At 40.1% G+C, this 13,956-nt stretch overlaps 1 protein-coding gene across 1 annotated transcript; it reads right to left on the bottom strand.

Moving 5' to 3' along the window:
• Positions 1–6,208: 6,208 nt before the first annotated feature.
• On the bottom strand, positions 6,209–12,586 carry proza (protein Z, vitamin K-dependent plasma glycoprotein a). The gene is made up of 9 exons (XM_079253437.1): positions 12,437–12,586; positions 11,427–11,535; positions 10,164–10,327; positions 10,053–10,077; positions 9,855–9,968; positions 9,615–9,749; positions 8,548–8,663; positions 8,338–8,455; positions 6,209–7,166 (listed from the first exon to the last, which is right to left on the bottom strand). The coding sequence occupies exons 2-9, from the start codon at positions 11,500–11,502 to the stop codon at positions 6,634–6,636; spliced, it is 1,281 nt and encodes a 426-aa protein (XP_079109563.1). The 5' UTR covers positions 11,503–11,535; positions 12,437–12,586; the 3' UTR covers positions 6,209–6,633.
• Between the last annotated feature and the right edge of the window lie 1,370 nt (positions 12,587–13,956).

Below are 13,956 nucleotides of genomic sequence, written 5' to 3'. Positions count from 1 at the left end.
GATGATTGACTTTCATGTTTCTCCTTTCATGTTGGATGCTATTTCAGTCTAATGAGCTAATTAGCTTGTCTTCCTATAGCACCTCTAAACCTCATTAATTAACACAACTTACGTGTTTAATTGGAAAGATATTAGAATAAAAAATCTGTGTTTCCATTTTTATGTATTTTATGAAGTTTCTGGCAGGGAACTTTCATCCTGATGTTTCACCAGAACCAGTGAGTTAGCACTCTTGGCCAAGAAACAGAACACTTTGCATGAGAAATCCCACTTCTTACAGAGTTTTCTTTACATTTTCATTAATCAAAAATCTTTCACTCCCAGTTACCACAAACACAGTATAACAAAAGCAGAGTGAAGAGGAGATTAAATGCAGCCTGTAACAGAGCAAATGTCTGATGTGTTTACAGGGGAAACTATTAAAATTGCTTGCAGTTTGTTTTTTTAACCATCAGACGTTTTATTTCATTTTAATGTCAGCACACATTACACAGGCAAAAACAAGACTAAACAAACTGAAAACATTGTTAAATACCAGAATATTGCTCCATCTCCACAAAGTAACTGATAAAGATTACTTTGGATTAGTTTATATGTCATTTTTCAATAATTATTCTGCTTATTATGCATGTAAAGTCCTGAGTACTAGCCATGAAGCCAGATCATTAAAAAGCTTAAATGTAGCTGTTTCCTTTTACAACTCTGAACATTGGAATCCTAGCTCCTCTGTTTTATGTAAAATATTACTGGAGCTGTATTCGGGAATCTTGATCTCAGCATTTCTGAGTAAATCAAGCTCAAGCTGTAATCAAATAGTTTACTTGTATATTTACTGGAGACGCAGCTGAAAGCAACCAAAGGACAACTGAGTATTTATAGATGGTGACAAGGTATCTCCGGATCAGCGTGATCATGTGTGAGGCTCAGTCGCTGACAAATATAACTTTACTGACAGGCTGCAGACTAACTTTGGCTCAGCCTGATGAGTTATTGTCCTTTAATGAGTACAGCACATGCTCTCAAAGTGTCTTGTGTAGAAAAACAGCATCAGGTGCTGTCTGCCTTGTTTCCTTTTGGCTAACCGAGTATACATGTATGTTTTTTTAAGTCTCTGTCTCCTTACACCAGTATTTATCTTACCGGTATTTTTTCTCCTAAAAATGAGGGGCCTCACACATTTTGTGTCTGTTATTACATCCTTTCTTACCTCGCTCATCACATTCTGTCCGAAGGTTACCTCATCTTGCCCTGCTTGGCTCCATGCAACAAGCCCCACAGTGACAACAGGGTGGCCAAAACACAGGCTTGCATGTTGCATCTGTTTCCAGAGACAAGCATCAGAACGAGAGCTCGAGACCTCACAGGATGTCTTAACTATGACAGGATGCAGGTGTCCAAAATTAGCAGGAAGAGAGTCTAATTTTATAGAGGAACTTTGCTTCCACAGACATCCCATTTCAAACAGGCTGTAATGAATCTGACAGAAGAAAGGATGTGAAGGGTGATATTTTGCTATCTGATGAGGGGGAAAAGGGGTCAGCTGAGCTATTATTTTAGTATTGAAATACATTAATTAAGTGTGACTACAACATAAGATGTAACAGTTTCTGTATGTGATAAAAAGAGTTACAGCAGGAGTATAGTTACTATTATTTCCGTTTGAGTGTGGATGATTCATTGTTCATTTACACCAAACAGCTAACTTACTTACAAGCTTTGGTTTAGTTTGCATGCGTGCTATATTCACTTGTACATCTATGAAGTCTTGATAAAATCATAACTCATTTTATTTGAGGTGTGGAAACAGAGTTGTTGCCTTAGACAAAAAGCAGATGTGATGTTGGGAAGGCTGAGAAAGATAAGTAAAATTATTTCATGAGGATCTTAACAACCAGTTTTGGAGCTTGAGCAAAACATATGGCTACATGTCATGCTATCACAACCCCCACCTCTTTACTTTTCTTCTCAAAGAATGTGTCTTGTTAGCTTATTTTCTGGTAATGCAATGCTAATTCACTAATGTATCTATACTGTTCTGAGAGTAGCTGACTTGGTCACAAGGGTATGATAGGTATATCCTGTAAGTTGAGCAGGATTATCCAACTGTCCACCATGCTGACTTAAACCCTTCAGAATCCTTAAAGTTGCAGAGGTCAAAACCCTCAGAAAAAGCTCCATAGAGGGTGAAATGGTTTGGACGTTAATCAGAATATCACACGTTAAGGTTAGGCAGATTTGTATGCTGTAGAGACACACCAGCTAATACACACATACAACTTATCTTTGTGGAGGTCTTGTCTGACCTCCACAATGACCCCACCACGGACCGGTGTGCACATGTTTTTATTCAGTGAGCCTTGAAAACCTTGCTGTCAGGTCCTCAGGTTTCTCAATGGCCCTGAACAGGATTTAAACCTTGGAAGGTCAGGGTGAGGTCAGTGGAATAAAGACAGCTCCAGGATTTACCTTCCACTCCTATCATCCAGTCACCAGGTCCACATGCTGGAAATGAAAAACTGTCTTTAAAACCCGTCTGCACTACAGCGCCTGGGTTTTGTCATGGATAAAGTAAAGGATGATACATGAGTAAAGGATGGTTTTTTATTATCTAAAGAGCAAAAATAACATAGAAGGTGGAAAAAACACGTGGATTTATTGGTGATAAGATGTAGAAAGACTTTTTGAAGTGTCTGAGGTGATTTCTAGGTTTTGTAGGAGGAGTGGCTACAGGGATACATCAATCTGCTGAGCATCCACTGCTTGGAACCATAATATATTACAGTTGGATTATGAAACACATTGTAGTCAAACAATAATATGGACAAACATTTACTACAGTATTCACAAATATGAAGTAACTCCCATCCCTGTCGGGTCTACTTTGTGTTCATGACAGCTTTTAAAAATAAGTGTAACATTGGAAGAAGAGACTTGACTTGCAGTGATCAGTCAGAAACACGGAGGCAACGGTCCAGTTGGATCAGAAGATGATTCCCAAATACCAAATGAATAAAAATACTGCTCATTAAAAAATTTTGGAAAATCTTTTGTGGTTGTTTTAATCCATTTTCTAGCAATAATGAGGGATTGTTAGTTTCTGCTTTTGTTATTTTGTGTTAGAAGCTTTAAAGGTTGTTTGAGCTCCTTTAAGCTGTCCATTTATGTTGATATAACAGCTAATAATTGAAATATTTAATTAATTTAGCCTTTGTAGTTGTTGGTTTTTTTTGGGTTTTTTTTATCAGTTAGCAATAATCTTTTCCTTAATCCATGAAGTGTTGTGGAAAGGAGAATTACGGTAAAAAACAAGAATGTAGATTTTTAAAAAATCCCATCAACATTAATAAGGCATGTAATGGGAACATCACAAAGGGATCAGGGTCACAGTAGATGATGCTGAAAAATAAATAACTGCTGTCTTTGTGAAGTTTTGAACTGTTTTAAGGATTTTATCTGATGCAAAATTTATATTTATAAAACATTTGAACCTGAAGCAGAATTGTGAACTGGGGAACACCCAGTTTGACCCAGGGATAAAATATGTGTTCCTGCTGTACACTAATGTTGCATGGAGAAATGAGACCAAAGTAGAGTTATATAAAATTCTCCAGCCTGTCTCATTCTTTTTCTTTCAACCACTTCCTCCAGCCCAAGCTGTAGTCTCTTGAGGTCTTGTGTTACCTCCACCCTTCTGAACAATTACCCAACCAAGTAGAAGCAGCTCTGTCTGACATGGGGCAGAGTTTGCAGTGGGGTAGAGTGGCTGGGTGGGTTGGTGAAGGGGAGGGGAGAAGCTTTTCTATCCAGTCTGACTGGCGAGCCGCATGTCGGTGGAGTCCTGAGGAGAGAAAAGATTGGGTACATGGATTTTCCAAAGTGAGATTATTGGACAAGATCATAGAGATGCCATCAGAGATAGCAGTGCTCGTTGCATACATTGCATACGTCAGGTTTTTACCTAACAGCCCTCAATAGTCACACATACTGCCCCCCCTCCCATGTGTGGAAGCAGACACCACACAGACAGATAATCCTTCCCAAAGTATGCTATTTGATGTCACCCCCCCCCCCCAAAAAAAATAAGCACGTTTGTATACACACACACGCTCACGCTGATGTACATTCAGTGTGGGGCAGTTTTGAGGTCACAGCATGCAACCAGTTTTGGGGGGTTTGGGGAGAGTTAAGGATTATTCATTTTGTAGGACACTAGCCAGATGTTCTCTCACACGACTAAAACAACGTAGTGGATTTTGAGTTCACCAATTTTCAGTACTTTTTTCCAATAAAAGTATATTTGATTTGTGAAGCTTTGGCATTGACTGCTTTTGCTTCTGTCTAGTAGTAATTGAGTTACTTTTGTTCCTTTCTGAGGCCATTTCATTTATGCCTGAGATAGTGTGGATTCATCAATCTGTTCACACAATCACCGGCTTCTCCTCTAATTCAGCTTCACAAATGGCATTTCTCTCCCTCCATTTCTGCTCTTCAAAGATGAGCCATCTTCCATCATCTAGCTCAGCACTTTGCTGACTCAGTTTGTCAAACATGTCACACTCAACCCTTGCTCTCACTCACATCACTCCTGTCACCTCCCGGTCTCCCAATTCGCTCAGATTTAAGGTTTTATTTAGGAAATATTATAAAACCCATGCAGCGACTGTTTGGCATATGGGTGTTACTTATAACTGGCTGAATTCAGCAGCTCAGAGCAGATGGATGCAAGTTTAACCACATCTTGCTCTGTGTATTTTTGCATGCCTCTGTAGACTTTATCATATAAATTAAACTGGCAGGATCAGTGAACAGGGCCAGATTCAGGAAGGAAGGAGCTCTACTTAAATGAATCTCTGCTGGATGGCCCAGTAAAGGAGCACGGCCATTTTTGGGAGCAAGGAGCCATCTCCTTGGTGAGTACCATGGCAACAGCCAACATGGGCCCCAGCTTTCTGAGCTGTTCTTTTCAAGCTTTCCCATCTAAAGTGGCAGGCCAGGTTTTTTTGTGTGGCGTCTCTTGCTCCTTCTCTTGTCCATTCTTCTGTCTCTCCTTTTCTCTGCCTGCATGACATGGTCCTGGCATTGTTCACCGGAGAAACTGTGAGAAGACTGCTGAGGATGGCTGTCCGTGGGAAAATCTTGCCAGATAACCCAGTATGTGACAGTGAAAGAAGGCTAATGGAGGGTAATGTTGGATACATAAAAAAAAAAGAAGACCCTTAAATATACAGCCTGAGCCTCTTTTTTCACTCCATCTGCAGTTTTAGCCACGCTGACAGTTGAGTCATCTATACAATCTTCCACTAAACAGCTATAAGGCTGATATCTGTAGTAATTTGTTTTAAAAGTAATAGCAAATGTGAGAATACTAATAGGATGGCAAACATGAGTGAAAAAACATCAGTGTGCTCACAATTACTTCTCTGTTGATTAAATGCACTACAATAAAGTGTGTAAAAATCGCTTCTGGAAAAGAAGGCTAATCTGAGACTAAACTTACAGTAAGACAGGACAGAAAGAAACATGCATGATTAGAAATGGAAGTACAGCTTCAGGACCATAGACAGCACCATGGATCAGTCTGTGAACAGCTCAGCATGTCTGCTTCACAGGCACGATCGAGTTATTGATTCTGACTTACACAAACCCCGGTCCAAAGAAGGGTTAATATATCTAACACTAACTACATAACATATACCAAATAAACACTCTTGTCATGTCAGTGCTCCTGGGCGTCAGCAGCTCAATAAGAGAGGTATATAATTCAATCACTTCTTTTGTTAGAAATCTGGTTTCCCTTTCTTAGCTTTCATTAAAACAATGAAATAGTCATGAAGTATGTTACGTGAAATTAATTGACAAAAACTTGTTTTTGTGCTTCCTATTATCCACCACAGCTCATGTTTGATGCTGTATTGTTCTTGCGATACTGTGGGGTGGGGGTGTGTTCACATATTTATGCTTGTGGTTTAAAGGTAGAGGGACCGAAAATGTTTATTAGATTTGTTTTGTAGTCATGTGTAATGTTTCTCTTGTGCAAAAAAATCCATCATTTTGACAACTGAGAGGAGGCTGTTCAAATCTCATCCAACTTTTAAATATCTTACTAGTTCTCCTAATCTTCACACATCCAAATGACAGAAATCTTTTCTGATTTCAACTTCCAAAATAAAACCTTTGCATCATTTAGCACAGTGACAGAAGCACAAAGGCGTGGTGTTATGGTTTATTACATTCATATAACACTGATAACCAGGAACTTTTAAGGTGCATGTCAACGGTACAGATGTTGCTAAAAAAAAAAAAAAAAAAAAAAAAAAAACATCACTTAAAAGTTATTTAAAGATATCTTCACCTCACAAATACATGCTGAATAGTTCAGATCTCACTGCCTATGGATGTTAGAACCGTGCAATAACGTTGATGATAACACAGAGCCACCTTGTGGATACATGAGAAAGTGCACAGAGAAAAGGATTCATTTATATGGGAGCTATAGTTGTTCAGTATGTTATGGATTAAAGACACACCAAAGTTATGGATGAGTAAAGACTAACAGGAAAAAAAAATTCCTCAGATTCCCTGGTAAAATCCATAATTAATAATTTACCTGCATGTGTTCCCCGACTACCCCTCCTAACGTGAGCTCATGAACGACTGCAGCCAACCAAGGTGGCGCGACACTTTTTGGAAGATGTAGCCTTTGCTGCAGTCAGCCGCTTCTGGCTGACTCACCACCCCTGTGAGGAAGAAAACATCCCTGTACAAGGTGAGCAGGGGGCTGCCAGAGCTCATGGTGCAGTCGGCATTGGCACGTGGAGAAGTGCAGCCCATTTTATTGGTCATCAGGTCAGGGTGTGTGGTCATACACTCAGACAGCTTGCTGTACTGCAGGCTGTTAAGGGTAAGTGGGCCCTGGAAAGCAGAGAGCTGCTTGGTTTCCTTCCAGCCAGTGACAACAGCTGGAAACTCTCCTGACATCAAGATGCTCTCAGCAAAGTCTCTCTCAGGCAAACAGACAGCAACTACATTTCTCTTAAAGGAGATGCGCCCATTAAGCTCAATCACGGCAAGGTCATTTTCAGGGCGCCCTTCCGTATAGAGAGGATGGACATGGACCACTTTGACATACAGGGTCTGTTCTCCCTCATCATTGGTGTTGCGCTGGCCTGAGGAGGTGCAGATAAGAAAAGAGGATTCAGCTGAAATCAGTTTAATCTTTACATCCTAGAGATTTGTGTAGCACAGAAATGCATTCTGAAGATTTTATGGGTCAATACATAATTACCGTTTAACGTTCACACTACCAAAAAGGCCTGAAAAATGCTTCTCTGTGTTTTACTGTTTGTTTTGGACAAGAATAAACAGAATAAATGTTATAAAAGCAAATGGTTGAGATGTTTTTTAACAGTAGTGTTATAACAAACACTTAGTTTGGGTTTTACATACCCAAACCAATTGGTAGAGATGGCTCAGGCAGGTTTATTTTCACAACTTTTTAAAGAAATTAATCAAAGTTGATCCAAATTTGCCTCTACCAAATGGTAGACCAGGACCCTAAAGGGATAAAACACTAACTATATTTGCATTTGTGAAACTTAAAAGCACACAAAACAAAAAACAAAAATGATCTTTTAAACACAATTACAGTGTTCCCACAAACACCTCAGAGGGGAGCTCGGATTAGGCCAAAAAAGTAGCAGCAAATACTTTATATTTAAATGAGCATCTCGACAGGCCATATCAATAAAATGTATACAGGAATTAATCGACACCAGTAAAGCCTAACAAGAATTTCTACCCTGCTATGTTGTGTATTTAACTAACTTACTTTAACAAAAAATACTTCTCTTGCCTGTCAGTCCAACATAAGCTGCAGTCATTGGCTATTTTCAACCTGCAGCTTAGCCATTAGATGCCAGGAGATCCCACACACATCAGTTAATCTGATGCAATTTTCATCTGAAAACAGGTAAATGTTCCTTTTGTAAAGGAAACTGAATCCTGTGAACCCCAAATACTCGGATGTGAAAAAGCACACATTAATTTATACACATACACTGAAAGAAGCAAACTTGCATTTGTTTTTTCACATGTTCACCTGCCAAAAAATATGCTTGACATGTCCTGGTTAACAGGCAGAAATACAACAACAAATAGACATTTATGTGCAAAAAAATGTATGTTTACAGGAGAGATTAAAAGGTCAGACTGTTCACATCGGCCACACCCTGTAACACCAGTTACCATGACAAAGTTCATTTCAAACCTGAACCTCAAAGGACAGTCAATATTATTGTAGCTATTACTGTTGTTTGATTAGCTGTGTTATTCACTCACCAACGGCCACCTGGAAGGACCTGTGCTTGTTGGCACACTGAGCTGAAGTCAAGACCAGGTTCTCCTTCAGTATGACTCCACTACAGTAACCTGCAGACTCCGGGTTCTTCAGCAGAGCCTGAAAACAGGACAAAATGACCATAGCAACACATGACACACACCTAGGGCTGGACCTTTAATGTGCTGCAGTAGTAATGTGTCTTTTTTTACCTGCCAGGGACATTCAGTAGAGGTGCAAAGAAGTCCTTCAAAGTTGTTGCGGGCGTTGGTGGATTGTCTGTTGTCCCACTGGCTCAGACTGTTCAGTTTACCACAGGGGTGTGAGTCTGATGGGGAAAGATGGTAAGGGTTACTTCCTTCTCCCAAGTGTGTTTGAATTAAAAAATGTTTTGTCATCCCCTATGGAAAATTATAATGTTCACTCGGTTTTTTTCTTAATATATTGTATAGAAGCCATCATAAACAATACATTTTATATAACTCAGTAACAAATCGCCTGCTTTTTATTTCCATCCATGAAGAAACAGTGTACACCAGGCCTCTTTAAATGGCGGCCTGCGGGCCACATGCAGCCCAGAACCAACTTCTATGTGGCCCAACTTATGTAAAGAATAAGGATATTAATCAAAACCTTCCGTCATTCCTACGCTGATTAAATAGCCTACAATCCTACAGTTGTGCAGACCATGAATGCAACACTTGGTTGCCTAGCAACATCAACCCCAGCTAATGTTGTTGTGTTTTGAAGTTGTAAGAGTAGCGCAAGCAAGCATGTCGCTCTCTGTCCCAAAACACAAAATTGACAACAAAAACCACAGATTTAACCCCGGCTGGACTGATAAGTTTTTGTTTATTTTTCCATCACATTTGAGCGCCAAACCGATGTGTTTAATATGCAATGACTTTGTGGCGGTGTTTAAAGATTATAATGTGAGGAGGCACCACATTGAGGAATTTAGTTTGATATGACCTTTTTATGTTAAAAGTTAGGAGAAAAATAGGCTCTGACTGGGATTTTCATTATTTTATTTTGTGCATTTTCGCTTGTCATGTGGGACTGAATTTAAAATAGAAAAATTAATAAACTACTTATTTTTCTATATGTAAATGTGTTTTTTTTGTTTATTTGTTTATTGTTACTGATTTATTTTCCATTACTTTATATACTGGCTCTGATCATTTTTTTATTTGAAAATCTGGCCCACCTGAATATCTAATCAAGTAGCCCTGCTGTACACCATACTACGAAAGGACATATGAAAACATGTCAAATTTACCTGCTGGCACACACTTGTCCTCTTCCGTAGGGCTGAGCTTCCATCCGCGGGCACAGGAACACTCATATGATGTGTAGCCTGGTTTACAGAACTGCGAGCAGCCCTTGTTCTTTTCTAGGGTGCAGAGAGTCTGGTCTGCGCGATGGAAAGAGAGATGGAAGGTAGACCACTTTCAGAAAATAAAGACTAAATAAATAAACGACGGGCTTCACATGCAACATCCTGAGAGATCCCTCTCACCTTTCTCACAGTGGACTCCGGTGAAACCTGACTTGCAGACACAGTCGTAGCCTCCCACGCTGTCTGAACACATGGCGCCATTCTTGCAGGGGTTTTCTGCACACTGGTCTCCGTCTAACCAGAGAACAAATCAATGAGAGGATGTGTTGCGCTGCTAATGACTGTGCAGCGATGGAGAGCCCTTTAAAAACAACTTACCGATGTAGACCGACCAGAAGATATCCTGGAAGACAAATGTCACAGAGTAAACAAACCGCTCCTGTCAATCATTAACATGAGGCAAGAACAGGGACTTTACAGTGAGCGCACCGTGCGGTACGAGTCCTGGAAGAACTTCCTGGCTTCCTCATAGGTGCAGACCCTCTCCATGCAGGCCTGCTCCAGTGTGGAGGATGATGATGAAGATGATGATGATCCAGTGTTCCTCTTCTGGCGGGAGATCAGTGAAGATGCCTGCTGCTTATCCAGAAACACTGGGGGAAGAGTTCGTGTCTCAGTTATCTCTGAATTGCTAATCATGAAATAGGTTTGCTCATTTCTCACCATGAAAAAGAATAAAAAAGAAACAGTTGGGGCTGCTTTTCTTTCATCCTCCACTTTTCAAAGATCACATAACGAGTTGTTGACAGGTTAACGATTTCATTCGTGGGGTTTAGAGGGAGATTCGCCTGCTTGAATGTTTGAAAATACATTCAAAATCATGTCTTCATTTTTTTTAAATGATAAAGGAGTAGGTATTCTGGTCTTCTTCTGTCTCAAATGCACCATTTTAACTCCTTTCTGTTTTGTGGCCCAATTTACCCTGATTTATACGCCATCTGATCCATAGTGGTACGGAGCCGTTCTTCATTCTTATGCAAATCAATTTCTTGATAGTCAGTAAAAAAAAAAAAAAAAAAAAAGTCTGGATGATGAATGAGTCATTTGTAGTATTTTAGCAGCAGTGGGTAAGAGAAAAAGCTTACATAGTTATCTAAATGCTAAATAAATCAGATTTTCAGCTTTAACTAGCATAAAAACACTTGATCACAATTACAAAACAAGGTAACTCAATCCCGCAACACTTGGAAACTGTAACAGTTAATAAGACAACTGATTATTTTACAGCTGCCTTCACTGACACTAAAATGAAGACTGGAGGGTGACTGTGAGCTACATATGGCAATGTATTTTATGTTTTTTTTTCCTTGTGTTTTAAATGGCCAGCCTTGATAATGAAGTAATACCCAATTATATCCTGTTCATAAATGCACCATTATAACCCCCTTCACATTGAAGAACAGTTGAGTCCATGAACATTTCACCTACCCTCTTCTCTTAACTTCATGACAGAACCCAAAGATGTCAAGGGACACTGGTGACTGATGTTTTATTTATTTACATATTTTTACTTTTTGATCATGCCTGTTGTTGACTTCACTACGATATATCAACACTCCAAAATCCTGAGGTGAACTACATTTGATACAGATTACTGAACACGCTGCCACCTTCACTTTCATTCATGTCAAATTCAGACCAAACCACTGCTGAGCTTTACACAACCATTTAGCTCCATGCCATCTGCCCCACCTGTCTGGGGGATCTGAATGGCTGCTGCAGTTCCAGCCAGATACAGAAGAACAGCCCATGCGGTCAGGGAGTGCATGATGATGCAGAAATGTGTGATCAGTGTGTGATCCTAGAAAGATGAGAAAATTGCAATTACACTGCAGAAATAAACAATAAGACACAAAGTGATATTCAAAAAGTCAACATGTTGTTGGATTTATTTAATTCAGCTGAAGGTCACAATTTAGAATGAACACAATCACAGAGTGCCACACAGAGAAATAAACTAATTTAATAACAGTCTTAATATTTATGAAACTCTCTGCCCTTTCCTTTCACAGAGCTATTTCTTTGTATGCTGCATATAAGTATTGACAAGTGTATTTTCAGTGCTTTTTCAGGTTGATTGAAACAACCTTAAGACATTCTTCCACCATGTAAATGCTGGATGATTTTACCAATTATGGTGCACAACACATATTAACTGAACTGACAAAAGAAACACAAAGCCACTGATCAATTAGGTTACTACTAGTTAACCACTGATAGTCAAATAGGTAAGTAGGTAGGTAAGGGTCTGCAAGCTATTGTAAGCCATCTCTGTTGTGATATAAGTAAACACCGTGATTCAGCATCGCCAGAATGCCATGTTGGGTTAGCGCGATGTAAACAAACAAATCTCTCTGAGCAGCATTTCAGTCACTTAACTTTAGCATTTAGCTTCTGATCTGAGGGAAATCACAGTAAGATATAGCCGGATTTAACTGAATTTATTGTTAGCAGTAGAACATTTTTAGCATCATGTAGCTTTGTAAAATTAGAGCATTAGTTCAGTGTTACGAAACAGAGATGCAACATAATCTACATTTCATCTTTAACTGGATGTTTTGTTCCTGTGAGCTGCTACGGTAAACTAACAATGAAATGTTATTTATTGCGTTAACATGGCGGGTCGGCTGAGTAGGCCAAAAGGCGTCTGAGTGACATTACGAGAAGCTAGAAAGACATCTACATCAATGCTGTGTGCTTACCGGCAGGGACAGGTTTGAAGTACCGCTCCTGTCTGCTCCTGCTCCCTTCTGGTCCCGAAACAAGCCTCCTGGACGGAACCGGCGACCTGTCGATCCAAAATAACGGGACTGATCACATCCGAGCCTGACCACTGTGTTTACGGGTTGTGGTGGTTGTAATTATTATAGAGATGCACCAGTAGAGGGCGCTGTTACACAATATATAGAGGCTACATGACAGCGCTGGACGTAGTTTCAGAGCAGTGAAATATTATGTGAATATGAACAGGTCGAAGATGGTAAAAACTAGATTATATAGTATCATTACAAAATCATTTATTTTATTTAGAGCACACCTTACAAACAAACATGTACAAAAAAACAAAAACTAAAGAAAATGTGTCTGAATTAATTTGGGAAATCAAGCAGATTACCGTCTTAATGGGAAATGTGAGATCGTTAGCTAACAAAACGGACGAGCACGAGATGCTAACAAGGTCTCAGAAAGAATACAGAGAGTGCAGTATTATGTGCTTCACCGAGACATGGCTGCATGAACACATCCCTGACTGTAATGTTTCTGTACCGGGCTTTAAAACGGTCCGTGCAGACCGCAGTTGACAATACAGCGGAAAGCTAAAAGGTGGTGGAATTGCAGTGCTGGTTAACCAGCGTTGGTGTCATCCTGGACATGTTACTGTCAAGGAGAAGATATGCACAAGGGACATCGAACTGTTAGCTGTGAGCTTCCGTCCATAGTATTTACCCAGAGAGTTCACCTGTGTTATTCTGGTAGCGGTTTATATAATACCTGGAACCGAAACCAGACACAGCCTGTGATGTCATCAGCTCCGTCGCTGCTCGGCTACAAACACAGCATCCAAACTCATTCATGGCGATCTCCGGAGATTTCAACAACGTCTCCCTCTCTGCAACTCTACCAACATTCCAACAGTTTGTCAGCTGCTCCACCAGAGAAAATAAGATGGACTTTTTTTTTTTTTATGTAAATATGAATAATGGATACAGTTGTTCTGCCCTGCCTCCATTAGGAAGATCTGACCATAATCTGGTTCTTCTCACCTCCTCCTACAAGCCCATCGTTCAGCAGCAACCAGTCATAACAAAGACTATCAAAATCTGGCCTGCTGAAGTTGAAGATGCTCTTAGAGGAGGCTTTGAGGCTACAGACTGGAACGTCCTCTGTGAACCTCATGGAAACGACATCAACGCCATGACTGAGTGTGTAACAGATACATAAACTTCTGTGTGGACAGCATTGTCCCAACGAGAACAGTGAGGTGCTTCCCCAATAACAAACCCTGGATCACCAGTGACCTGAAAAGAAGTGCAAGGAGGACTACAGGAAGAAGTTAGAAAGTCAGCTCCAGCAGAATAACATGAGGGATGTGCGGTCTGGAGTGAAGAAGATCACCGGCTTTAAGTTAAAGGGGGACCAGCCTGATGGAGGTCTGGACAGAGCTAATGAGCTGAACATATTCTTCAACAGGTTCAGTTCACCCCCTACCTCCAGCCCAACA

This window comes from Telmatherina bonti, assembly GCF_933228915.1.
Source record: "Telmatherina bonti genome assembly, chromosome: 14".
Taxonomy (NCBI): Eukaryota; Metazoa; Chordata; class Actinopteri; order Atheriniformes; family Telmatherinidae; genus Telmatherina; species Telmatherina bonti.
This window is presented reverse-complemented; position numbering and strand designations above follow the sequence as displayed.